Source organism: Catharus ustulatus, chromosome 4 (assembly GCF_009819885.2).
Source record: "Catharus ustulatus isolate bCatUst1 chromosome 4, bCatUst1.pri.v2, whole genome shotgun sequence".
In the NCBI taxonomy this organism is placed as follows: Eukaryota; Metazoa; Chordata; class Aves; order Passeriformes; family Turdidae; genus Catharus; species Catharus ustulatus.
The window spans coordinates 1,625,928-1,650,032 of NC_046224.1; the positions used below are offsets into that span (position 1 = coordinate 1,625,928).

General features: G+C 55.2%; 2 protein-coding genes across 3 annotated transcripts in view; one reads left to right on the forward strand and one right to left on the reverse strand.

Annotated features, from left to right (window-relative positions):
* The window catches only part of GDI2 (GDP dissociation inhibitor 2), a 16,516-nt gene extending 1,622 nt beyond the window's left edge, over window positions 1-14,894 (forward strand). Inside the window, exons 2-11 of the mRNA XM_033057627.1 lie at window positions 5,019-5,126; window positions 5,618-5,717; window positions 7,390-7,524; window positions 8,401-8,599; window positions 8,819-8,950; window positions 10,804-10,903; window positions 11,276-11,447; window positions 12,975-13,119; window positions 13,656-13,710; window positions 13,888-14,894. Of these exons, the coding sequence (XP_032913518.1) occupies window positions 5,019-5,126; window positions 5,618-5,717; window positions 7,390-7,524; window positions 8,401-8,599; window positions 8,819-8,950; window positions 10,804-10,903; window positions 11,276-11,447; window positions 12,975-13,119; window positions 13,656-13,710; window positions 13,888-14,043 (1,302 nt within the window). The 3' untranslated portion in view covers window positions 14,044-14,894. The remainder of the gene's footprint in view (window positions 1-5,018; window positions 5,127-5,617; window positions 5,718-7,389; window positions 7,525-8,400; window positions 8,600-8,818; window positions 8,951-10,803; window positions 10,904-11,275; window positions 11,448-12,974; window positions 13,120-13,655; window positions 13,711-13,887) is intronic.
* Window positions 14,895-17,526: 2,632 nt separating this feature from the next.
* Window positions 17,527-23,841, reverse strand: LOC116995416 (protein TASOR 2-like). Of its 2 annotated transcripts, none has more exons than XM_033058128.2 (7): window positions 22,488-23,841; window positions 21,680-21,805; window positions 20,678-20,831; window positions 19,416-19,521; window positions 18,355-18,536; window positions 17,958-18,072; window positions 17,527-17,684 (listed from the first exon to the last, which is right to left on the reverse strand). In XM_033058128.2, the coding sequence occupies exons 1-7, from the start codon at window positions 23,298-23,300 to the stop codon at window positions 17,681-17,683; spliced, it is 1,500 nt and encodes a 499-aa protein (XP_032914019.1). In that variant the 5' UTR covers window positions 23,301-23,841; the 3' UTR covers window positions 17,527-17,680. The 2 variants fall into 2 exon arrangements, with proteins under 2 accessions (XP_032914019.1, XP_032914018.1); XM_033058127.2 differs by having other exon boundaries at window positions 18,355-18,539.
* Window positions 23,842-24,105: the final 264 nt, after the last annotated feature.

A 24,105-nucleotide genomic window follows, 5' to 3' on the forward strand; every position in this document is an offset into this window, starting at 1 on the left:
TTGTTGGCTCCTGTTGGTGGGGAAAGGTGGCTGGACAAAGGGATCTTTTTGGGGTTGGCCCGGCAGGGATTTCCCCCATTTCCCCTGGGGATGGTGATTAAATTGAAATCCTCCTGTGGTTTGGGTGCTGTGATTGATGGTCCTGCTGAGACAGGACCCCAGCGAGGGCAGAGCTGCGTTATCATCCTTCCCCCTCTTTTGGGTTTGGGAAGAAGGGGAACAAACCTGCAGCGTGGCACAAAGGAAATGGGTGAAGTGTGGGAGAGTCTGCTGCAGCTTTCCCAGTCGCTTTCATTCCTTTTCAAGGCTCTTCCTTTGAGGTGGAGGAAAAAGCTTCTTCCCTTTGATAGGGAAAGCTGGAGTCTGTCCTAAAGCCTGGCCCTGGCTCGGCAAAGCAGGGAAAGGCACTTTAGGGGAGGTGAAATCTAATGAGCTCGTAGGGAAGGGGCCTCCAATAGATCCGAGCTCCATTAAAATGTTAATTTATGCTTTAGTGTGAGCGGGGTATCAAGTTGGTGAACACAGGGCTTAATCTTAAACTGACAAATGCCAGTGTAAATTTGACAAAAGGCCTCTTGTGAAATCACTTTTAAGACAAGCTCCTGCTAATGAGCAGCAGTTGAGTTAAAAGGAATAAATTAGGGCCGTATTTAAGGTGTGCTGACCAAACTTCAGAGCCTGGGAATATCCTGGAGCACAGATTTTGCTTCTGGTGTGCCGGCTTTCCCTCTGAAATACCAATTAGGGTGGACTTGGTCTTGTCTTGAGCAGCTCATGTGGAAAAAAGAATGGAAAGCAGAGGTGCTGGTGCAGCCATCCTGGAATTGCTCAACCATCGTGGTGTCAGAGCACTGTGAGCACTCAGATGAGGCTCCAGCTGAGTTTGTACCAGCGAGGAAAACGTCCAGTTGTTGCTTCCCTTTTCCAAAGGAGCCACCATGGAAGTTCTGGTGATGTTTGTCACCTTTTCCCTCAAGGATTCTGCTGCTGGAGCCCCACCAGGCCCCTGGTGCAGCTCTGAGGTTGTGTCTGTGCTGCTGATCTGGAGGTTTTCAAGGGAAAGTTGGGTTTAAAGAGGAAGAATGAGTCGTTGGAGGCTTTGTGAAACAGCACAAATGCATCCATTGTCGTGGTCATTCTGGTTGGGTCTGTGAGTGTAAATTCCACTGGGATGGATCTGGAAGTGCAACGTGAATATTTCAGGTGTTAATCTCTTCCTCCACCAGTAATGAAGGACTAAAGGCAGCTTTAGAACTGGGATTGCTGGCACTCAAACTATTTCAGCTTTTCCTTTCTGTGTGCTAATCAGAGACCCCATTGCTGTGGCAGTGCTTAGTCCTGGGGGGAAAAATAATCCTGAATTATTGCTGCTAGAACCCCTGAGATTTGCACCAGCTGCATGGAGCACTGGGAAGTGCCAGGCCCTGCTGGATCTTCCAGCTGCCTCTTTCCTGGTGGAAATGGCTTCTCCAGGTTATTAAAACTGGAGCTTTAATAGCTTTAAGGTCCTTGTCTTAGGCTTTCCATGTGTGTCATGTGTGGCAGCTTAGGGATCATCTTCCTGCAGACCTAGTGCACAAACTGGTTTTTAATCTGGTGCGGTGGTCACAGACTGCAGAGCTCCTCGTGGCTGTGTTTTCACACCTCTCTTTTCGATTCACTGGAATTTCCCAGGTCACTGTAATTTCCACCTCTGTGCTGTGGAGGTGGCTCAGTACTTCCTCACTGGGTAATTTCAGAGCAGAGTTGTACCCAGTGACAGGCTCTGTTCTCTGCCCTCTGCACTTCCACAAAGTTCTTTCCCATGGATTTGGGGGATAATGAAATCCTCCAGTGGGTGAATGCCGTGTTCCTGCTGAGGTTTCACTCTTTGCAGACTGAACTAAGCTTCTTACCTGCCAGCTGCTCCCCGTGTTAAAGCTATTCCAATCCATCCCAAAGATCCACATTCACTTTCTGTGGGAGCAGAGGAGCCACACTCATCGGTTCAGGATGTGTTTATGGATCCATCACCGTGTGCAGTGGCATCCCCTGCTGCAGTGCGGTGTGGAGTTGATTTTGCCGTGTGTAGGATGAGCAGAGGGTCAGGTGGGATTGTCTGTGTCACATTGTCTGTGTCCCCTGCTCCAGAGGTCCCTTCCAAGCCCAGTGTGTGTCTCTGTGTGCACAGCCCGGCCCTGCCTTTCCAAGAAAGATCCTGGCCGTGCCAGAGCCGCAGCTGAAGGGATTGTGCTCGCTGCTCGGTGCCCAATCCTCCCCTCAGCGCCGTCACAGGAGCGCCGCTGGCTCCGGCTCCCTTCGGGCTGTCTGAGCCTTTCTGAGCTGCCGCCCTACTTGGAGAAAGTCCATGGGAGCCTCCCTGCTTCCCTCCGTTCCTCAAGGCCTCTCTGCCTGCACAAGCTCTGCTCAGGACCAGCTCCTGCACTCAGGGAGCAGCTGATGGTGTAAAGCAAGCATGGAAACACCGATACCTCCAAGCCTCCCCTTTTTAATTCCCACTGGATGTGCTGGTTTCTCGCTGCTTCCCCGGCCATTTGCAGCGACATGCGCGGCGCTCAGACTCTTCATTCAGCACAATGAGCTCCTGGGAGCCTCGTAACCTGAGCTGGGGGAGGCACTGCGTTGTAGTAGCAGCGTCACTGCAATTTGCATGAGGATTCTCTTGGATCTGGATACCCGGAGCTCTCCCTGCTGTGTCCTGCTGCTGCTGTCAGCAGCTGCTGCTCCCTGTTCCTGTTTGGCGCTGTGACGTTTAGAAAACACAAAAAACTGCACAGATTTGGACTCTGACGCTTCCCCTTTTTTGTTTGCAATCTGAGCTCTTCTCGGTCCTGCCCTTATCAGCACAGGCTGTTTGTTTTCCTCATCCCTGACCCAAATGACAGCGTCATACATCAAGCAATTCCTGGTCCTGCAGCCAGCACGGCATCCAAAGGAATTGCTGAGCTGAGGATAAATCCATTGTGCAGCCCGTGTGCAGAGGGAAGGGCTGGGCAGGATTTCAGTGCCTGCCTGATGGAAGGGCTGTGCAGTGAGCCTTGGGTGAAATTGCAGTGTAATAGCTGCACCTCAGGCCCCACAGCGGTGTTTAATGGGTGTAAAGGAGGAGTGAAGAGCTACTTAAGGCCTCAGATCTTCTGCTGGTGCTCACATTCACTCCAGGAGATGCTGGGAATTTGGGCAGGTGACCTGGAGAAGGGATGCATGCTCTCTCCTGGGAAGACAGAGCAAGGAATGCTTTGAAGTTAAGTGGGTGAAATCAGCTGACATCCACACCAAGGGATGGAGTTTGTGCAGCTTTTACTGGAGCTCCTGCTTGGCTTCCTTGTGGCTCAGCTCCAGCTTGGACACTTGCAGTCCTGTGCCACCATCTGGCAGAGCTGGTGAGCCAGGGCTGGGAGATGTTCCAGGGGGTTAAATCACAGGATAGAGCACGGAGTCCAAGCACAGAGCTCTGTGAGTTTAACTGGCTGGTGGTGGTGTGACAGTCGTGCCTTGGGTGTGGTTAATCATTAACCCTGCAGCCACTTTGGTGGTTACTCAGCGTTGCAGGCCTTGAGTAGTGATTTCACACGAGGTTTGGTGCAGCTCTGTCTGCTGGGAGGGTCTCTGCTTGCTCCAGATGTGGGGAAAGTAGCAGGGACCTTGTAGGATCCTTGGAAGGAGCAGCTGATGGATGGTGGAGAGCTTTTGTGGCTCACTACTCACAGTCCACGTGGTGATCATGAAGCCTTGTGGGCACCGTGCTGGAAATCTTCCATGGCTTCAGGCATCGAGTTCAGAGCGTCCTTGCTGTGTGTGAGGCAGCTCCAGCTTTGCTCCTCAGGTCCTTGGCTGGGTTCTGGTGACATCCTGGTGGGTGACAGACAGAGAAGGATTTTCCACTGCCACCTGGAAGCAGCAGCACAGCAAATCCCTGCAGCTGCAGATGTCTGACCTTCAGAACAAAACAACCCCTGAGAGCTGCTGTGGCTGGGGAAGTTGATTTTACAGCTTCCTTTGCACTGAGGATTGACTGGAGTCAGGATTTACACAAACAGTCCCCAGTGGGAAGCTGCTGGTGTTGGTGCTTTTCCTGCCTGACACCTGCCCTGCTCAGAGTGGAGCTGGGAATGAACCTCCTGCACTCCAGGGGACGGGGAAGTGACACAGGAGGAGAGTCCTGCCTGAGGTGCCTGTGGATTAAACAGGAAGGATCTCCTGGAGACTCCAATCCCTGCAGGAGGAATCCTGTCAGATGTGTCTCTCAGCAGCTGCCTGGGCCTTTCCAAACAATGAAAAAAATGTTAAAAACCATCCTGCCACCTTTGGGACCCCTCCCACTGGAGCAGGCTGCTCCAAGCCCCCTCCAGCAATCCCCAGCCATGTGAGATGTGGCTGAATAAACTGTGCTGCTGGAGGGAGCAGTAAAAGCTCCAAGATAAGCTGTCCTAAGCACACAAACATTGAAGTTTTTGTTCAGCTCTTTGGCTGGGCAATGGCAGCCGGTGCAAAGTCTGGTTTTAATGAGGGTTTAGTTGTGCAAGGCCTGAGCTGCTGCTCCAGGGGACAGAGCAAAGCAAAGCTGGGCTCATCCAGCAATGCCTTCATTTATTCCTTGTGCTGCTCTCTGAGAGAAGCTTTTGGTTATTCTGAGTGTCCCAGTGTGGCAAATATTAATTATTGGTTCTGATTGAAGTCCAGGTAAGGTTCCATCAGCTCCTGCTGCTGCTCTGTGGACATCCTTAACCTGATAGCTGGTGCCTTAGAGGACAGATTTTCCTTTGGCTCAAATGCATAGAATTCCCAAAAAAATTCCTCTGGGAATTCTGATGGTGACTCTGTAGCTCTAACCCCTTGCCCAGAGCAGAAAATAAATTTATTAAGAGATTAATCTGCCTGAATTCTGGGGTGAGGCAACTGCTGTGCTTGTTTGCAGAGGGCTGTGAGGTAGCTGAACATGCTCTGGCTTGGGGAAAAGGGGAAGGAGGAGGCTCCAGTGCAGCTGAGCTGTCCCTTTTCCCCTTTCCTTCCTGCAGGAATGCATCCTCTCCGGGATCATGTCAGTGAATGGAAAGAAAGTCCTTCACATGGATCGCAACTCTTACTATGGAGGGGAAAGTGCATCCATCACACCCCTGGAAGATGTAAGTGTGAGAGAGCCCCAGCCTCTGCTCCTTCCTGCCCACAGAAAGGGGATTTATTCCCACTCAGCCTTGGGCTGGGTTCTAATTAATGAGCTACAAAGGTTTTCCTTTGAGTGAGGAAGTTTTGTGGCACTTCCTCACCAAACACTTTGGAGTTGGTAGGTTGTGCTTGTTCCCTGCAATTCTCAGCTGGGATCTGAGCAAATCCAGAGCTGGATGTTAAAACTCTTCAGCTAATGAAATGTCATGTTAAACAGTTCATTAGGTTCATAAATTCCCAAATCCTTGGATGAGCAGAATTGCCCTGCCTGGTTCTTGCTGTAACAATTCCCTGGCTGTGTTTGTGTGTTCCAAACTCAGCCAGGAGCTGGCTCTGAAGAGCTTGTGTTCAGCCTGGAGCTGTGGGGGTGGAAAGTGTGTGCATGTGTGGGAGAAATGACACCCAGCCACATTTCCTGGACTATAACAAGTTGTGTGTTCTCTCTCCAAAGCTCTACAAAAGATTTAATCTCCCAGGAACTCCACCAGAATCCATGGGGCGGGGAAGAGACTGGAACGTGGACCTCATTCCAAAATTCCTTATGGCTAATGGTGAGTGACCCTGAGCTCCCAGATACTCCCTGAGCTGGTGCTGGGTGCTGGAATGGGACAGGAATGACAGCCCTCATCCTTGAATCTGTGTGTTCTGCTGCTGGCCTGGTCTAGACTAAATCAGGGAAGGGGTTACAGTGCAGGGCCAGCTCCCTAAAACCAGCCCTGGCTGCTGGAATCTCCTCCTGGAGCAGCAGGGCATGGATGGGTTGTGCTGGAATCTCATCCTGGAGCAGCAGGGCATGGATGGGTTGTGCTGGAATCTCCTCCTGGAGCAGCAGGGCATGGATGGTTTGTGCTGGAATCTCGTCCTAGAGCAGCAGGGCATGGATGAATTGTGCTGGAATCTCATTCTGGAGCAGCAGGGCATGGATGGGTTGTGCTGGAATCTCCTCCTGGAGCAGCAGGGCATGGATGGGTTGGGCTGGAATCTCCTCCTGGAGCAGCAGGGCATGGGTGGATTGGGCTGGAATCTCATTCTGGAGCAGCAGGGCATGGATGGTTTGTGCTGGAATCTCCTCCTGGAGCAGCAGGGCATGGATGAATTGTGCTGGAATCTCATTCTGGAGCAGCAGGGCATGGATGGGTTGTGCTGGAATCTCCTCCTGGAGCAGCAGGGCATGGATGGGTTGGGCTGGAATCTCCTCCTGGAGCAGCAGGGCATGGATGGATTGGGCTGGAATCTCCATCTGGAGCAGCAGGGCATGGATGGGTTGGGCTGGAATCTCCTCCTGGAGCAGCAGGGCATGGATGGGTTGTGCTGGAATTTCATCCTGGAGCAGCAGGGCATGGATGGATTGTGCTGGAATCTCCTCCTGGAGCAGCAGGGCATGGATGGGTTGGGCTGGAATCTCCTCCTGGAGCAGCAGGGCATGGATGGATTCTGCTGGAATCTCATCCTGAAGCAGGCATGGATGGGTTGTGCTGGAATCTCATTCTGGAGCAGCAGGGCATGGATGGGTTGTGCTGGAATCTCCTCCTGGAGCAGCAGGGCATGGATGGATTCTGCTGGAATCTCATCCTGGAGCAGCAGGGCATGGATGGATTCTGCTGGAATCTCCTCCTGGAGCAGCAGGGCATGGATGGGTTGTGCTGGAATCTCCTCCTGGAGCAGCAGGGCATGGATGGGTTGGGCTGGAATCTCCTCCTGGAGCAGCAGGGCATGGATGGATTGTGCTGGAATCTCCTCCTGGAGCAGCAGGGCATGGATGGGTTGGGCTGGAATCTCATTCTGGAGCAGCAGGGCATGGATGGGTTGGGCTGGAATCTCCTCCTGGAGCAGCAGGGCATGGATGGATTGGGCTGGAATCTCCTCCTGGAGCAGCAGGGCATGGATGGGTTGTGCTGGAATCTCCTCCTGGAGCAGCAGGGCATGGGTGGATTCTGCTGGAATCTCATTCTGGAGCAGCAGGGCATGGATGGGTTGTGCTCAGGGCTGCTGCAGTGGGAGAGCTGACAGATCCCAGCCAGGCCTTGGTTGCTTTAGTCCCAGCTTACCTTGAGCCTGCTGTGGGAATTGAGCACGGGGAAGGGTTTGCTGTGCTGGAGGAGCTGACAGATCCCAGCCAGTCCCAGCTTACCCCGAGCCTGCTGTGGGAATTGAGCACAGGGAAGGGTTTGCTGTGCTGGAGCAGCTGCTGTTCTGTGTTTGACTGTGCCACCCCCCCTGCAGGTCAGTTGGTAAAGATGCTGCTCTACACAGAAGTCACTCGTTACTTGGACTTCAAGGTGATCGAGGGCAGCTTCGTCTACAAGGGAGGGAAGATCTACAAAGTTCCTTCCACTGAGGCAGAAGCTTTGGCCTCCAGTGAGTAGCTGCACCTTTTGTGTTCTCTCTATTTGATGTCATGTCCTTGTTGGAATTGAGTGTGTGAAAAACATTGCAGGCAAATTGGAGTGACTGATTCTGACATGTGGCACCTCAAACCTTAATTGTTGCCTACTTCAATTTCACTCCTCAAATAAAACTAATGACAATGTGGTGAAATCCAGTAGGATCCAGAGGGCATTCCATGAGTCCAGACATGGGATGTGTTCAGCAGCACATCTGAAAAATCTGATACAGATTCTGAGCCTTCCTCATGATAGATATTCCTGAAGGAGTCAGGAATTCCTGCAGTTTGGCCTCAGTGGGCTCCAGGACAGGAGTGCAGGTGCTGCCTCTACCCTCACATTTCTGCAGCTCCAGTCTTGCTTCTGCAATCTGTGGAGAATTCAAGTGCAGAAACCTTGTCCAGCCTTGTGTTTGGGGTTTGAGGGACAGGACAAAGGGGAATGGCCTAAAACTGATGGAGGGCAGGGTTAGATGGGATCTTGGGAAGTGGGGAGACCCTGGAATGGAATTCTGGGAGTGACACTGGAGCTGGGAGCACCCTGGGACAGTGGGAGCTGTCCCTGCCATGGCAGGGGGGGAACTAAGGACCTTTAAGGTCCCTTCCTACCCAAACCATTCCTTGTTTGAACACTCAGTGGTTCCTACCCACTGCTGATAATGGAAAAGCCACAAAAGTCACTGATTCTGGATCCTGCTTCTGATGGATTCTCACAAAACCTTGGTGTTGAGTTCTGCCAAACCCCTGGCTCTGCTGATTCTCACAATCCCCTGGTTGTGCTGGGTTCTCCCACCCCTGGTTCTGATTCTCCCACCCCTGGCCCTGCTGATCCCCACAACCCCTGGTTCCAGGTTTAATGGGTTTGTTCGAGAAGCGCCGCTTCAGGAAGTTCCTGGTGTACGTGGCCAACTTTGACGAGAACGATTCGCGGACCTTCGAGGGCGTGGACCCCAAGAAAACCACCATGAGGGATGTGTACAAGAAGTTTGACCTGGGCCAAGATGTCATTGACTTCACAGGCCATGCCCTCGCTCTCTACAGGACTGATGAGTAAGTGGGGGGTCAGTGGCTCCCCCAAATCCCAGAATTTGGGGTTGTGATGGGATTGATTGGCTCAGTAACGCTTGTGCCACCCAGTGCTCCTAAAAGGGAACTGCCAGGAGGGTGGGGAAGGAAACGTCATGGGAAGTCAATGTTTTGCTTTGCAGAGTATTCTGCTGGAAGTGCTGCTTTGGGAAACATCCCAAATGGTGTAACTGTCCTTCCCAGCTATCTAGATCAACCCTGCCAAGAAACAATCAACAGGATTAAGCTGTACAGCGAGTCGCTGGCTCGATACGGGAAAAGCCCCTACCTGTACCCCCTGTATGGCCTTGGAGAGCTGCCCCAGGGCTTTGCAAGGTGAGACTTGGCCTTGGCTCTGGGTTTCCTCCAGTGGTGTGGGGAGCTGGGTGTGTGGAGCTGGGTGTGTGGAGCTGAGGTGGGTGTGTGGAGGTGAGGTGGGTGTGTGGAGCTGGGTGCGTAGAGCTGGATGTGTGGAGCGGAGCTGGGTGCATGGAGTCGGGTGCGTGGAGCAGAGCTGGGTGCGTGGAGCGGAGCTGGGTGCATGGAGCTGGATGCGTGGAGCTGAGCTGGATATGTGGAGCTGCATATGTGGAGCTGAGCTGGATGCGTGGAGCTGGGTGTGTGGAGCTGGATATATGGAGCTGAGCTGGATGTGTGGAGCTGGGTGTGTGGAGCTGAGCTGGATGCGTGGAGCTGGGTGTGTGGAGCTGAGCTGGACGCATGGAGCTGGGTGTGTGGAGCTGAGCTGGATGCGTGGAGCTGAGCTGGATGCGTGGAGCTGAGCTGGATGTGTGGAGCTGAGCTGGATGTGTGGAGCTGAGCTGGGTGTGTGGAGCTGAGCTGGGTGTGTGGAGCTGAGCTGGATGTGTGGAGCTGGATGCATGGAGCTGGATATGTGGAGCTGAGCTGGATGCGTGGAGCTGAGCTGGATGCGTGGAGCTGAGCTGGATGTGTGGAGCTGAGCTGGATGTGTGGAGCTGGATGTGTGGAGCTGAGCTGGATGTGTGGAGCTGGATGCATGGAGCTGGATATGTGGAGCTGAGCTGGATGCGTGGAGCTGGATGTGTGGAGCTGAGCTGGATGCATGGAGCTAGGTGTGTGGAGCTGAGCTGGATGTGTGGAGCTGGATGCGTGGAGCTGAGCTGGATGTGTGGAGCTGGATGCGTGGAGCTGGGTGTGTGGAGCTGAGCTGGATGCGTGGAGCTGAGCTGGATGCGTGGAGCTGAGCTGGATGCGTGGAGCTGAGCTGGATGCGTGGAGCTGGATGTGTGGAGCTGAGCTGGATGCATGGAGCTAGGTGTGTGGAGCTGGATGTGTGGAGCTGAGCTGGATGTGTGGAGCTGGATGCATGGAGCTGGATATGTGGAGCTGAGCTGGATGCGTGGAGCTGAGTTGGATGCGTGGAGCTGAGCTGGATGCGTGGAGCTGGATGTGTGGAGCTGGATGTGTGGAGCTGGATGTGTGGAGCTGGATGCGTGGAGCTGGATGTGTGGAGCTGGATGCGTGGAGCTGAGCTGGATGCGTGGAGCTGAGCTGGATGCGTGGAGCTGAGCTGGATGCGTGGAGCTGGATGTGTGGAGCTGAGCTGGATGCATGGAGCTAGGTGTGTGGAGCTGGATGTGTGGAGCTGAGCTGGATGTGTGGAGCTGGATATGTGGAGCTGAGCTGGATGCATGGAGCTGAGTTGGATGCGTGGAGCTGAGCTGGATGTGTGGAGCTGGATGCGTGGAGCTGGGTGTGTGGAGCTGAGCTGGATGTGTGGAGCTGGATGTGTGGAGCTGGGTGTGTGGAGCTGGATGTGTGGAGCTGAGCTGGATGTGAGAAGTCAGTGCTTGAGCTTCCAGAATGTGATGCTCCATAAAACACTGTGGTCTTTAATTTTTTTTTTTCACTTAATGGAGAGGTGGTTCCCCAGTGAGATTCTTTCTTTATGGTTTGTTCACCTCTGGCTGTGCTCAGAGATGTGTTGGCAGAGGTGTTTAAGCAGAGGATTTTGAGGGGGTTAAGCCTGAGGTGGAGTTTATCCAGTGGAGCAGACCCTGGGGTGCTGAGGGCTGTTGGGGCAGACCCTGGGGTGCTGAGGGCTGTTGGAGCAGACCCTGGGGTGCTGAGGGGCTGTTGGAGCAGACCCTGGGGTGCTCAGGGCTGTTGGAGCAGACCCTGGGGCTCAAGGCCTGTTTCTGTTGCAGGCTCAGTGCAATCTATGGAGGCACCTACATGCTCAACAAGCCCATCGAGGAGATCGTCATCGAGAACGGCAAAGTGGTCGGGGTCAAGTCTGAGGGGGAGGTACGGACCCTTCCCCCTCCCTGCCCCTCCCAGCTCTGATCTTTGGGGCTTGAGCACAGCAAATACACAAAAAACCTTTCCTGAGGGTGTTTGGGAGGCTGAAGACACAATGTCCTGATGGGCAGATGTGCTCTGGGAATAAATCAGGAATCTCGTGTCTAACCTTGTGACAGCTGGCATGTGGCCTTCCTGCAGCTCCTGCAGAAATCTGGGAGTGCTGCACTACTGCTGACTGCAGCAGGCACTCACTGCACACCTCAGGTGTCCCTTGGGGTGGGAGTGGAGCAGAGGTGCCAACCCATGCTAGAGACCAAACAAAATGATTCCTGGAAAACACGTTTTGATGTGACCTGGGTGTGATTGTGTGCCCAGGTGGCTCGCTGCAAACAGCTCATCTGCGACCCCAGCTACGTGTCAGACCGTGTGACCAAGGTGGGCCAGGTGATCCGGGTCATCTGCATCCTCAGCCACCCCATCAAGAACACCAACGACGCCAACTCGTGCCAGATCATCATTCCACAGAACCAGGTCAACCGCAAATCAGGTGTGTGCTCACAGCTCCTGCACCTGGGCTGGGCAGGGCTGCTCCTCTCTCTGGGGAATGGACACCTCCATCCCTGCCCCAGCAGCTTTGGGGTTTGGGGTGCAGCCAGCCAGGCTGAGCTTTGGTTCAGCTCACAGCACAGGGGAGCTGGGAGGAGCCTGTGGTTGGAAAATGGCGTGAGGAAGTGGGGCAGGAAGTGACCCAGACTGGCACAGGGGGTGGGGGTGGCCTGAGGGGCTGCTCAGCTGAGACAGCACTGGGAATGGCACTGGGAATGGCACTGGGACAGCTCTGGGAATGGCACTGGGACAGCACTGGGAATGGCACTGGGAATGGCACTGGGACAGCACTGGGAATGGCACTGGGACAGCACTGGGAATGGCACTGGGACAGCACTGGGAATGGCACTGGAACAGCACTGGGAATGGCACTGGGACAGCACTGGGAATGGCACTGAGACAACACTGGGAAATGGCACTGGGACAGCACTGGGACAGCTCTGGGAATGGCACTGGGACAGCACTGGGACAGCTCTGGGAATGGCACTGGGACAGCACTGGGACAGCTCTGGGAATGGCACTGGGACAGCACTGGGACAGCTCTGGGAATGGCACTGGGACAGCACTGGGACAGCTCTGGGAATGGCACTGGGAATGGCACTGGGACAGCACTGGGAATGGCACTGGGACAGCACTGGGACAGCACTGGGAATGGCACTGGGACAGCACTGGGACAGCTCTGGGAATGGCACTGGGAATGGCACTGGGACAGCACTGGGACAGCACTGGGATTGCACTGGGAATGGCACTGGGACAGCACTGGGAATGGCACTGGGACAGCACTGGGACAGCACTGGGACAGCACTGGGAATGGCACTGGAGTGCAGGAGCCAGGGTGGGAACTGAACCTGGGGATGTCCCTGTGCGGGAGATGAGAGCACAGAGGGCAAGGATGGGGCTCGCTCCAGGGTCTGTAAAGAGGGGTGGGCAGGTTTGGGGCTGAGGCTGAGGAGGTTTTTGGGATGGGGTTGAGGTTTTGGAGCTGAGGCTGAGGGGGTTTTTGGGCTGAGGCTGAGCAGGTTTGGGCTGAGATTGATCAGGTTTGGGGCTGAGCAGGTTTTGGGGCTGAGGAGGTTTTTAGGCTGAGGCTGAGGAGGTTTTTTGGGCTGAGGTTGATGTTTGGGGCTGTGGCTGAGGGATGTTTTTGGGATGGAGTTGAGGTTTTGGGGTTGAGGCTGAGCAGGGTTTGGGGCTGAGGCTGAGGGGGGTTTTAGGCTGAGGCAGAGGAGATTTGCGGCTGAGGCTGAGCAGGTTTTTGGGGCTGAGCAGGTTTTGGGGCTGAGGCTGAGGAGGTTTTTAGGCCAAGGCTGAGGAGGTTTTTTGGGCTGAGGTTGATGTTTGGGGCTGTGGCTGAGGGATGTTTTTGGGATGGAGTTGAGGTTTTGGGGTTGAGGCTGAAGGAGGTTTTTGGGATGGGGTTGAGGTTTTTGGCCTGAGTCTGAGCTGCAGCTGTGCCCTGTCCCCCCAGACATCTACGTGTGCATGATCTCCTCCGCTCACAACGTGGCGGCGCAGGGCAAGTACATCGCCATCGCCAGCACCACCGTGGAGACAGCTGAGCCTGAGAAGGAGATCAAGCCAGCCCTGGACCTGCTGGAGCCCATCGAGCAGAAGTGAGTCAGCCCAGGCAGCCCCTCTGTGCTGGGGGAGCTGGGGCTGTGTGTGCCTGGGGCTGTTCAAACTCAGCTCCCCCAGCCCAGGCAGCCTCTCCCTGTGCTGGGATCTGGGGCTGTTGATGCCCAGGCAGCCCCTCCTGTGCTGGGGGAGCTGGGGCTGTGTGTGCCTGGGGCTGTGTGTGCCTGGGGCTGTTAGTGCCCAGAGCTGTTCAAACTCAGCTCCCCTGTGCTGGGATCTGGGGCTGTTTGTACCTGGGGCTGTTCAAACTCAGCTCCCCCAACCCAGGCAGCCCCTCTGTGCTGGGGGAGCTGGGGCTGTGTGTGCCTGGACTGTTCAAACTCAGCTCCCCCAGCCCCTCCCTCTGCTGAGATCTGGGGCTGTTGGTGCCCAGAGCTGTTCAAACTCCGCTCCCCCAGCCCCTCCTGTGCTGGGATCTGGGGCTGTTGCTCCCCAGAGCTGTTCAAACTCAGCTCCCCCAGCTCTGCCCTGCCTCCTGCTGTCAGAGCATCCCGATCTTTGTGTCCCCCTGCAGGTTTGTGAGCATCAGTGACCTGTTTGCACCGACCGACCTGGGAACCGAGAGCCAGGTGAGGGAGGGCTGGGAGGGGATGGGATCCAGAGCCAGGTGAGGGAGGGGCTGGGAGGGGATGGGATCCAGAGCCAGGTGAGGGAGGGCTGGGAGGGGCTGGGATCCAGAGCCAGGTGAGGGAGGGCTGGGAGGGGCTGGGATCCAGCTCGGGGCTCCAACGCCGCCTCTGTTGCAGATCTTCATCTCGCGCACCTACGACGCCACCACCCACTTTGAGACGACGTGCGACGACATCAAGGACATCTACAAGAGGATGATGGGATCAGAGTTCGACTTTGAGGAGATGAAACGCAAGAAAAACGACATCTACGGGGAGGAGGAGCAGCAGTAATGAGAGAGAGCCTCTAATTAGGAGAGTTGAAATGGGCTAATATGAATATATAAGGAACTTAATGAACACTGTACGAAATTCAATATTGTAAGGCCTGCTTTTGTAATCCCATCTCTGAGAGATTGAAGAGTACTGCACTGGTAATGTTCCCTTTTTGGATATCATGTGTTAATTATTTCATCCTAGTAGGGCTGCTGTCCAGAATCTGGCAAATTCCTGACTGATTCCTGACTAACCTCCTAAAGGCAGACTGAACTTGTTATTATTATTATTATTATTATTATTTTTGCAGACGTAGACGTGGGTGCAGATTTGAAATAACTCATTGCCAGCTGTGTCTTACCTTGTCTTTTTAATCATTTGTAAAACATCCTTCACAACCCTGTGCTTCTGGTGAGCTCGTAGATGTGACGCTGATGTCACTCCAACCTGATATCAAGGAAAATAGAAACTGAGCACTCCATTATTGTGGACAGCATCCCTAAAAGTCTCTCCCATCAATCTTAACTCTGTGGCAAAGTTGTATCATGGACAAAGCCCACACCTATTGTAGCAGCAAATGTTGGCTTCGTTCTGGGCACAGAACTTAACCTCCACTTAAGCTTCTAAACCTGTTTACATCGGTTGGGACACAGCTGTGCCTAAGGCTCCTTTGTGTTTTAATCTTAATAAAATTGAGAGAACAAATTACAGAGCAGGCAAGATGTGGAAGTATTTTGTGTCCCCTGGCGGCCTCTCGGATGGACCAAACGGCGCTGCGGTATCGGCATGACAGAGCCTGCGCTTCTCGTGTCTCCTCAAGGCTCCAAATGATTTCTGTACTGCCAAGTAAAGCCAAATTCTGGAAACCAGCCCTGGCCTCTGGTCTGATTCACTTCAGTTCTGGGAGCAGCAGCTGCAGCCTGGGCTCCTGCAGGATCTGAGATGGGAAATCAGTTCCTGGGTCCGTGCTGCTGTCCAGGCTCTGCTGCTCTGGGCAGGGCAGGGCAGGGCAGGTGGGGCTCAGTCCCTGCTCCCTGCACCACCCCAGGGACACAGCAGTGACAATTCTGCTGAGGTGCTGCTGCCTCCTCCCTGCACCACCCCAGGGCACAGCAGTGACAATTCTGCTGCTGCCTCTTCCCTGCACCACCCCAGGGGCACAGCAGTGACAATTCTGCTTCTGCCTCCATCCTGCAGCCACCCCAGGGGCACAGCAGTGACAATTCCTGATGAGCTGCTGCTCTTCACCCTGCAGCCACCCCAGGGGCACAGCAGTGACAATTCTGCTGCTGCCTCCTTCCTGCAGCCACCCCAGGGGCACAGCAGTGACAATTCTGCTGCTGCTCTGCTGCCTCCTCCCTGCAGCCACCCCAGTGCCACAGCAGTGACAATTCTGCTGAGCTGCTGCTCTTGCAGCTCCTGGGGGGCTCAGGCAGAGCCTCCCCCAGCCCTTCCCACTCAGGAGCTGGGGCTGGAGCCCCAAAGCTGAGCTGAGCCCACCCAGGGCTCCCCTCTCCTTCCGCCCAGCCGGAGCTTCTGGCACTTCCTGCTCCTGAGCTGCTTCAGGAGCAATTCCTGAGGTGCCACTGCCAGGGACAATTCCTGAGCTGCCAGGATCAGGGACAATTCCTGAGCTGCCACTTCAGGAGCAATTCCTGAGGTGCCACTTCCAGAGGTCCCACTTCCAGCAGCACTTTCCCCCCCCAGCTGCTGTGAAGTTCCCCCCTTGCAGTGCCCACAAACCAGGCCAGACCCAGTGCAAGTGGAGAAGAAATCCTGAACTGATGCCATTATCCTTACCTGGTTCTCCCTGTGCTTATTCCATCCTTGCTGTGCTGGGATCCATCATCCAGGAGCTCACTCCTTGCTGATTCCCAACCTCTGTCCCAGCTGGAAAATCCCCTGCCCTCCCTTTCCCAGCTGGAAAACGCAGGATCCCCTCTCCAGAAAGCAGAGCTGTGTGAAACTTGGTTATTTTGGAGGTTTTATTAATCAAACTCTTTACAAAGTCGTCCTGTACACAAGGGCCCGGCAGTCTGGATTAAAAAGGAACTCCAAGGATGCCCCTGCCCCGTGGAGCTGGGCTGGGAAGGGGGCTTGGCCCTTCCCCCATAAATAAGAGTTTATTTTTTATTTGTTCCTATCCTGGCTTCCTGGGGATTGCACTGCTGGAATGGCCCAGCAGGGCTGAGCTGAAATGTAGTGTGGGCCTGGACAGCAGCAACCACCTGGAGAACGGATCTGCCCCTTCCCAACCTTCAGGGACGTTCTGGGGAATGAATTCGCTCCCCAAAAACCCTGAAACCTCTCCAGTAATTCACCTGTACCGTTAGAAAATCCTCTCCTATGTGAGGCAGGAGGGTGGGGAATGAACCCCAGGATTTGCATTTCCCACCTTTAAATAAGGTTCATGTACAGAGCTGGGACCTTCCCCACCCTGCAGCAGCCAAGATCCCTGGGACCAGTTCTGGGGATCCACTGGGATTGAGGTGGGGATCCACCAGTATTTAGGTGGGATCCACTGGGATCAGTTCTAGGGATCCACTGGGATCAGTTCTAGGGATCCACTGGGATCAGTTCTAGGGATCCACTGGGATCAATGGTGGGGATTCACTGGGATGGATGGAGGGGGATCCACTGGGATGGATGGTGGGGGATCCACTGGGATCAACGCTGGGGATCCACTGGGATGGATGGTGGGAATTCACTGGGATGGATGTGGGATCCACTGAGAACAATGCTGGGGATCCACTGGGATCAGTGGTGGAGATCCACTGGGATAGAGGTGGGGATTTACTGGGATGGATGGGGGGATCCACTGGGATCAGTTCTGGGGATCCACTGGGATCAGTGGTGGGGAATCCACTAGGATGGAGGAAGGCAGGAGGAACCCACTGGGATCACTTCTGGGGATCCACTGGGATCTATGGTGGAGATTCACTAGGATGGATGTGGGGGATCCACTGGGATCAACGCTGGGGATCCACTGGGATGGATGTGGGTGTTTACTGGGATGGATGGTGGGATCCACTGGATCAGTTCTGGGGATCCACTGGGATGGATAGGGGGATCCACTGGGATGAGTTCTGGGGATCCATCGGGATGGAGGTGGAATCCACTGGGATCACTGGTGGGATCCACTGGGATGTGGGTGATCCACTGGGATGGATGTGGGTGTTTACTGGGATGGATGGTGGGATCCACTGGGATCAGTTCTGGGGATCCACTGGGATCAATGGTGGGGATCCACAGTGATGGACGTGGGGATCCACTGGGATCAGTTCTGGGGATCCAGTGGGATGGGTGGTGGGATCCACTGGGATCAATGGTGGAGATCCACTGAGATCACTGGTGGGATTCCCTGGGATCAATGCTGGGGATCCACTGGGATCAATGGTGTGACCCACTGGGATGGATGTGGGATCCACCGGGATGGATGTGGGATCCTCTGGGATCAATGGTGGAGATCCACTGAGATCAATGCTGGGGATCCACTGGGACCAATGCTGGGATTCACTGGGATCACTGGTGGGATTCACTGGGATCACTGGTGTGATCCCCTGGGATCCCTGGTGGGCTGTGCCCCACAGGGCTGCGATGCTGAACCGGTGCCCCAGGGCCTGGGGAGGAGCCGTCCCCTCGTGTCCTCGCTTTGTCACCTGCAACAGAGACGTGGCCAGCTCAGGGCCTGCCTGCTCCCTCTGGCTGCTCCCTCTGGCTGCTCCAGCTCTGCAGGGCTCCCCCAGGGCCAGGCCTGGAGTTTTCCCCATTTTCCAGCAGTGCCAGGTGTGGATCCTGGATCCTGCTGCAGATCCCACACCCAGCCCTTGGGGACGCTCCCTGCTGTGCCACAGGATCCCTGCTGGGATCCCACACACAACCCTGAGCTGCTCCCACCCTTTTGGGACCAATCCCAAACTTTTCCCCCTTACCAGTATCTCCTTCTAAAGGGAGCAGCCACCTTCTGCAGCGTGCCCAGGAAGGTGTTGATGTCAGCCACAAGGATTCCTTTGCTTTCCAGGATCTCCCTGCTGCTGCCAGGGTTCTCTGCAAGGGGAGGAGCAGCAGCTCTGTTAATTCACACAAACCAGGCTGTTCTAAAGCTGTGGGAAATATCCCTAAATCCCCCTGTGCTTTGCCACCAGCCTCAGCCACCCACAGGCTCCAAAACCCACTGGAATTTATCAACCTCCACAATTTGTGTTTTCACCACTCCCACCTCCAACAGGGGACTCCAGCAGGAAAACAGGGATTGTTTATCCCTCCTCCATCCCCTCTGCAGCCTGGAGGGGTTTGGGGAGCCCTTAGCTGGCTGTGGGGAGCCCTCACCTGTGAGGTACACGGCGAACCTGGCGTGGATGTGCTGCAGCTGCAGCTGCTGCAGGCACTGCAGGCGCCGCGGCTCGGGCGCCGCGCCGGAATCGCAGCTGTGGAAGGGCAGCAGCTCCAGCAGCTCCTCCCCCTGGCACCACCTGAGCAGCAGCTGCTTCCTCTGGGCATTGGCATCAGCCCTGCTGGGACAGGAGCTCACTGAGAATCTCAGATTTGCTGGCAGAACTGACCCACAGGACAGCCCCAAAAGTGAAATGGCGGAGCTGGGATTGCGGGTGTGGAGTTTGAGCAGGAGTGTGCAAGCACAGGGTGGAAAAGGTTTTAGGATGGAGGCTTCAGGGTGGATGTTTTATCTTTCTTTTCCACCTTCTTCTTCATGGGTCTGGGTGGGATTTTGTAACTGGGTAGAAAAATCCACCCTGCAGAGCACAGGTGCTCAGGCACCCCCAGGAAGGAGGGAAGGGCTGGGTGAGCACTGAGAACACCCAGAGAGGTCCCAGCTGGACACAAAATGTGGCCCAGAGCTGAAATCCGTGCCCAGGTGCCTGTGGCTGCTTGGTGGGAACTGAGAATTTGGGATTTTCTGTGCTGAGTCCCAGGAGAACACCCCAAAAATGAAATGGCAGAGCTGGGATTGTGGGTGTGGGGTTTGAGTAGAAGTGTGTGATACCACAGGGTGGAAAAGATGGAATTTGAGGTTTTAGAATGTGGTAATATACAGAAAACAAGATGGGAGTTTGTCTCTTCATGAGTCTAGGTGGGATTTTGGAATTGGACAGAAAAATCCACACTGCAGACCATAAGGGGTTGGGTGTTGGGTTAAAAGTAAAAACAATTTAGGTGGCTTTTCTTAATTGGACAATTTATCCTTAAAAGGTTTTGTAAAGAGAGATAAATCTCCATTTTTAGCTTGTTAGCCTGAAGTGCTGCAGCACTCACTGTAACACAGATAAGAATTAATAAATCTGAGTCCAAACAACAAATACCATCTCACTCAGTTAATCCCAACCTGGAAAACAAAACAAAGCCCCAACATCCCCTGCCCATCCCTCCCTTACCTGAGGTCTCCTCTGAGCTTCTTGCTCTCCCTGTGGTGCAGGAGCCACCTCCACCTCCCATTCCTGTTCAGCTTCTCCAGCACCTTCACCACCTCCTGCAGCTGGCCTGGGGGGACAGAGGCAGGGGGTGATGGGGAGGGGACAGAGAGGGGACACAAGGCTCAGGACAGGTGGGAAGGGGGACCTGGGGGTCTCTGGAGCACCTCAGGGCTTTGTCAGAGTCTGTCCAAGGTGGAGACTCAGCTGCACAGGGTGGGGAGCTGGGCCATGCCCTGGTGTGGATTTTTCCCTGGAGTCTGACAGGACAAGGGCAGTTTGTCCCTGTCACCTCAAGCTGCATCTCCAAGAGCTGGCTCAGTTTTCTGTCACTTCCCACTGAGCAGCTGAAGGCAGCAGCAAGTTCAAGTTCTCCTTTTTCCATTGGATCTTGGGAAGGAATTCCTGGCTGGGATGGAATTGTCAGAGCAGCTGTGGCTGCCCCTGGATCCCTGGGAGTGCCCAAGGCCAGGCTGGAACTTGGGGATTGGAGAAACCTGGGACAGTGGGAGGTGTGGAATTTTCCTAAAGCATTCCATGGCTGAACAAACATCCTGGCAGCACCCTGCCCTGTCCTGGGCACCCTGAGCTGGGCACCAAGGTCAGACAGAGGGGTAAGAAGTAACCACTGGGAACAGGGGCAGGGGGAGCTTTGGGAACATGGCAGGGACACTGTCCTGGGTTACAAGAGAGTGTGATCAAAGGTTTCTGTTCTGTCACCATCTGTTGAGGGTGGGGCAGTGATCCTGATCTCTGGGGGAGATATTCTGCTAATGGGCATCCATTGAAACCAGCTGGGGCAGTGTTCTTTATCTCATGGGATATCTCCTGTTCATGGCCATGGTTTATAAACCAGCTGGGGCAGTGTTCTTTATCTCATGGGATATCTCCTGTTCATGGCCATGGTTTATAAACCAGCTGGGGCAGTGTTCTTTATCTTTTCACAACCCATCCTTCCTCCAGCCAGTCATTTTCTGCTCATGGTCATTGAGTGCCTGACGGGTGTCAGGCTGTACTCTGACTGTGTCAGGGTTTGGGGTTTGTTCTTTGTAGTGCTGTATTTCTATTTTAATTTCCCTAGTAAAGAACTGTTATTCTATTCCCATATCTTTGCCTGAGAGCCCCTTGATTTCAAAATTACAATAATTTGGAGGGAGGGGGTTTCCATTCTCCATTTCAGAGCTTTCTCAGCAGACACCTGTCCCCAAACCAGGACAGACACTCACCCAGGGTCACCCTGTCCAGCAGCTCCTCGTCCGACACCACGAAGCCTCCGGCCTGGAAGAGCTCCTGGAAGGTGTCCCCTGTCACATCCTGGGCATCATCCACACCAGCAAACACCACACTGGGACACAGCTTCAGCTGCAGCAGGCACGGCACCTGAGCCAGAACAGGGGTTGGGAACAGCCACAGATCCCAACACTGCCCAAACCCCACATCCCAACCCCAAAAATGGAAACATGCCCTGGGATCAGCCTGGACAGGGAATCCCAACCTCACTGCTTTGAGCTGGGCTGCTCCAGCTCTTGGAATGGATGCTGGGATGGAAGCTTGGGTACCAAAAGTATCTATTCTGTCACCATCTGTTAAACCAGCTGGGGCAGTGATCCTCATCTCCATGGGAGATATCTCCTGTTAATGGGTCAGCTGTTAAACCAGCTGGGGCAGAGTTCTTTACCTTTTCACAGCCCATCCTCCCTCCAGGAGATCTCTCCTGTTCATGGCCACTGAGTCCCAGGGCATGGCTGATAAAATTCCATCATCCCATGGGGAGATGCTCCACCCAGGGGAGGAGCCAAGCATTTCCTACCCAGATAAAATCTGAGATTTGGAACATCAGAGCAGCCTTTCCCACTGGATCCCAGAGGAAAACCAGACCCTTCCACATCATCCCTGGAGCTTCAGAGCAAACTGCACCTTGTACAGAACCACATCTGTCACTGCAGGAGGATGCAGCCACCATGGGATGGGACTGCTGCCAACACCCTGCCTGACGGGTGTCAGGTTGGATTGTGGCTCTGGCAGGGTTTGGGGTTTGTTCTGTGTAATTTTGTATTTCTATTTTAATTTCCCTAGCAGAGAATTGTTATTCCCATTTCCCTATCTTTGCCTGAGAGTTCTTTGATTTGAAAATTATAATAATTTGGAGGGAGGGGGTTTACATTCTCCATTTCAAAGAGAAGCTCCTGCCTTTCTTAGCAGACACCTGTCCCCAATCCAGGACTTACAGAGTGGATGTGGCAGGAGATGTCCTCGTTCCTGACGATCACCAGCAGCCGCTCGCCCTCCCGGCGCTGTCCCCCGCAGAAACTCAGGGGCTCTGTCCTCACAAAGCCCTGGGCCTTCAGCAGGGCCTGCAACACACAGGGGATGGATGGGGATGGCTCAGGGGACAAACTCACAGGGGATGGATGGGGATGGTTCAGGGGACAGGAGAGGCTGCCCAGGGCCATGGGGAGCCCTGGATGGGGATGGCTCAGGGGACAGGAGAGGCTGCCCAGGGCCATGGGGAGTCTGGATGGGGATGGCTCAGGGGACAGGAGAGGCTGCCCAGGGCATGGGGAGGCCCCCTCCCTGCAGGGATTTCAAAGGGGAGGTGGCACTTGGGGACAGGGGTGGCCTTGGTGGTGCTGGGAATGGTTGGACTTGAAATTAAACCTGAACTAGAGGAGTTTTAGATGGGATATTGGGAAGGAATTCCTGGCTGGGACAGAATTCCCAGAGAAGCTGTGGCTGCCCCTGGATCCCTGAAGTGCCCAAGGCCAGGCAGAGCAGCTTGGGACAGTGAGAGGTGTCCCTGCTCATGGGGTGGGATCTGGATGATCCTTAAGGTCCTTCCCACCCAAACCATTCCATGACTCTCCAATGACTCAGCCCAACCTCAATGCTGTGATTCCAACCCCTGGAATTTCAACTCCTGACTCCCAGACCCCAAACCCTCCCTGCCAGCTTGCCCGAGTTCCCCACTCCTGCCACCCCCAGCTCTCCCCTGGAGCTGCCCATCCCAACCCACACCAGCCCAGGAGCAGCTCCTACCTTCACCCTGTCGAAGAAAGGCTCCTTGCCAGTCTCCAGCAGGTAGAACATTCCGGGCCGCGCTCCGGCGGCCACGCGGCGCAGCTGGGAGCGCAGGGCCGCCACCATCCCCAGCACTGGCACCGTCCTGCTGGGCTGGCCTGTCCCAGCCTGGCCTGTCCCAGCTTCTCCCAGCACTGGGGGATCCCTCCTGGCCTCAGCCCTGCCCAGCACCACCCTCTGGAAGTGGGAATACTCGTCCAGGATGCCGGCCAGGTCCCCGCGCGGCTCGGGCACGGCGCGCTCGTGCCGCAGCTTGCCCAGGTGGAAGGGAGCCCTGGAATCCCGGCTCCTGGCCCGGGATCTGCCCCTCCTGCTGGCCCTGTGGGGCTGGAGCCCTCCTGGCCACGTGTCTGAGGGGGGAATTGTCACCTGCAAGGGGCTCCTGCTGCGCAGGGACAGCGGGAGGGTGGTGCCAGGGGGGGATGGGGATGGGGGGAAGATGCTCCTGGAGGTAGAAAAGGGAGGTTTGCCCTCCCTCAGGATTTCTTTTAGCTTATAATGGAAGCGCAGGCACTCCATGTCCAAAGTGTTCTGGGTGAGCTCCTCAAAGCTCCTCCAGGTCTCCATCAGGGACTGCACCAGGTGAGAGGCCCGGGCACGCTGGCAGCGTCTCTGGGGGTGCTGGAAATTTTCCATCCTCTCCTGGCACTGCCTGGTGACCACAAAGCTCCTGGAATCCCTGGGCATGTCCCAGCCCCAGTCCTGCTCCTGTGAGTGCAGGGAGCTCCTGGAGGAGCTGTCCTGGTTAGTCCTTGCTCCTGCAGCATCCATGGATCTCACGCTGCAGCAGCTCCTGGGGAACGAGGAGCGAGAATTCCCCTCCAAATATTCCTGCTCTGAGTCACCCAGGGAATTCTCCAAGGGATCCTCGAGGGCCTGGGGTGTGTCTTGGTGTGGGAGCACATCTGAGATCTCCTCAGCATCACTGAGCTCCAGGTTTTCTCCAGAGGGATCCCTGTGCTCATGCCATGGGGATGCTGGAATGGGAGAAGGAATTTCTCCCTGTGCCACCTCGGCACAGTCGGGATCAGGGAACGCCTGGGATCCCTCAGGGCTGTGCTCACACACGTCCCAGGGCTCCCACAGGGGACATTCCTGGTCTGGGAAAGGGGCAGGGCTGGCAGTGCTGCCTGCTTCCAGATCCTCAGGGGGGAAGGGCTCCTCTCCAGGGCTCCCTCTGGGATCTCCTGCCTGGCTCTGGGGGCTGCTGCAGCTCCGGGGGCTGCCACAGATCCTGGGGCTGCCAGAATTCCTGGGGCTGTCAGAATTCCTGGGAATGTCACAGCTCCCAGGACTGCCAGAATTCCTGGGAATGTCACAGCTCCTGGGGCTGCCACAGCTTCTGGGACTGGCAGAATTCCTGGGAATATCACAGCTCCTGGGACTGGGAGAATCCCTGGGAATGTCAAAGCTCCTGGGGCTGCCACAGCTCCTGGGACTGGCAGAATTCCTGGGAATGTCAAAGCTCCAGGGACTGTCAAAGATCCTGGGACTGCCACAATTCCTGGGGCTTCCATAATTCCTGGGGCTGCCACAGCTCCTGGGGCTGGCAGAATTCCTGGGGCTTCCATAATTC

Excerpts from the sequence above, each read along its gene's own strand:
- LOC116995416 (XM_033058127.2), bottom strand. The coding sequence starts at position 23,300 with ATGGATGCTGCAGGAGCAAGGACTAACCAGGACAGCTCCTCCAGGAGC. Across the intron at positions 19,522-20,677 it reads GCTGGACAGGGTGACCCTGG|GCCAGCTGCAGGAGGTGGTG; the intron begins GTGAGTGTCTGT and ends CTGTCCCCCCAG. Across the intron at positions 18,540-19,415 it reads AAGCTCAGAGGAGACCTCAG|CAGGGCTGATGCCAATGCCC; the intron begins GTAAGGGAGGGA and ends CTCCTGTCCCAG.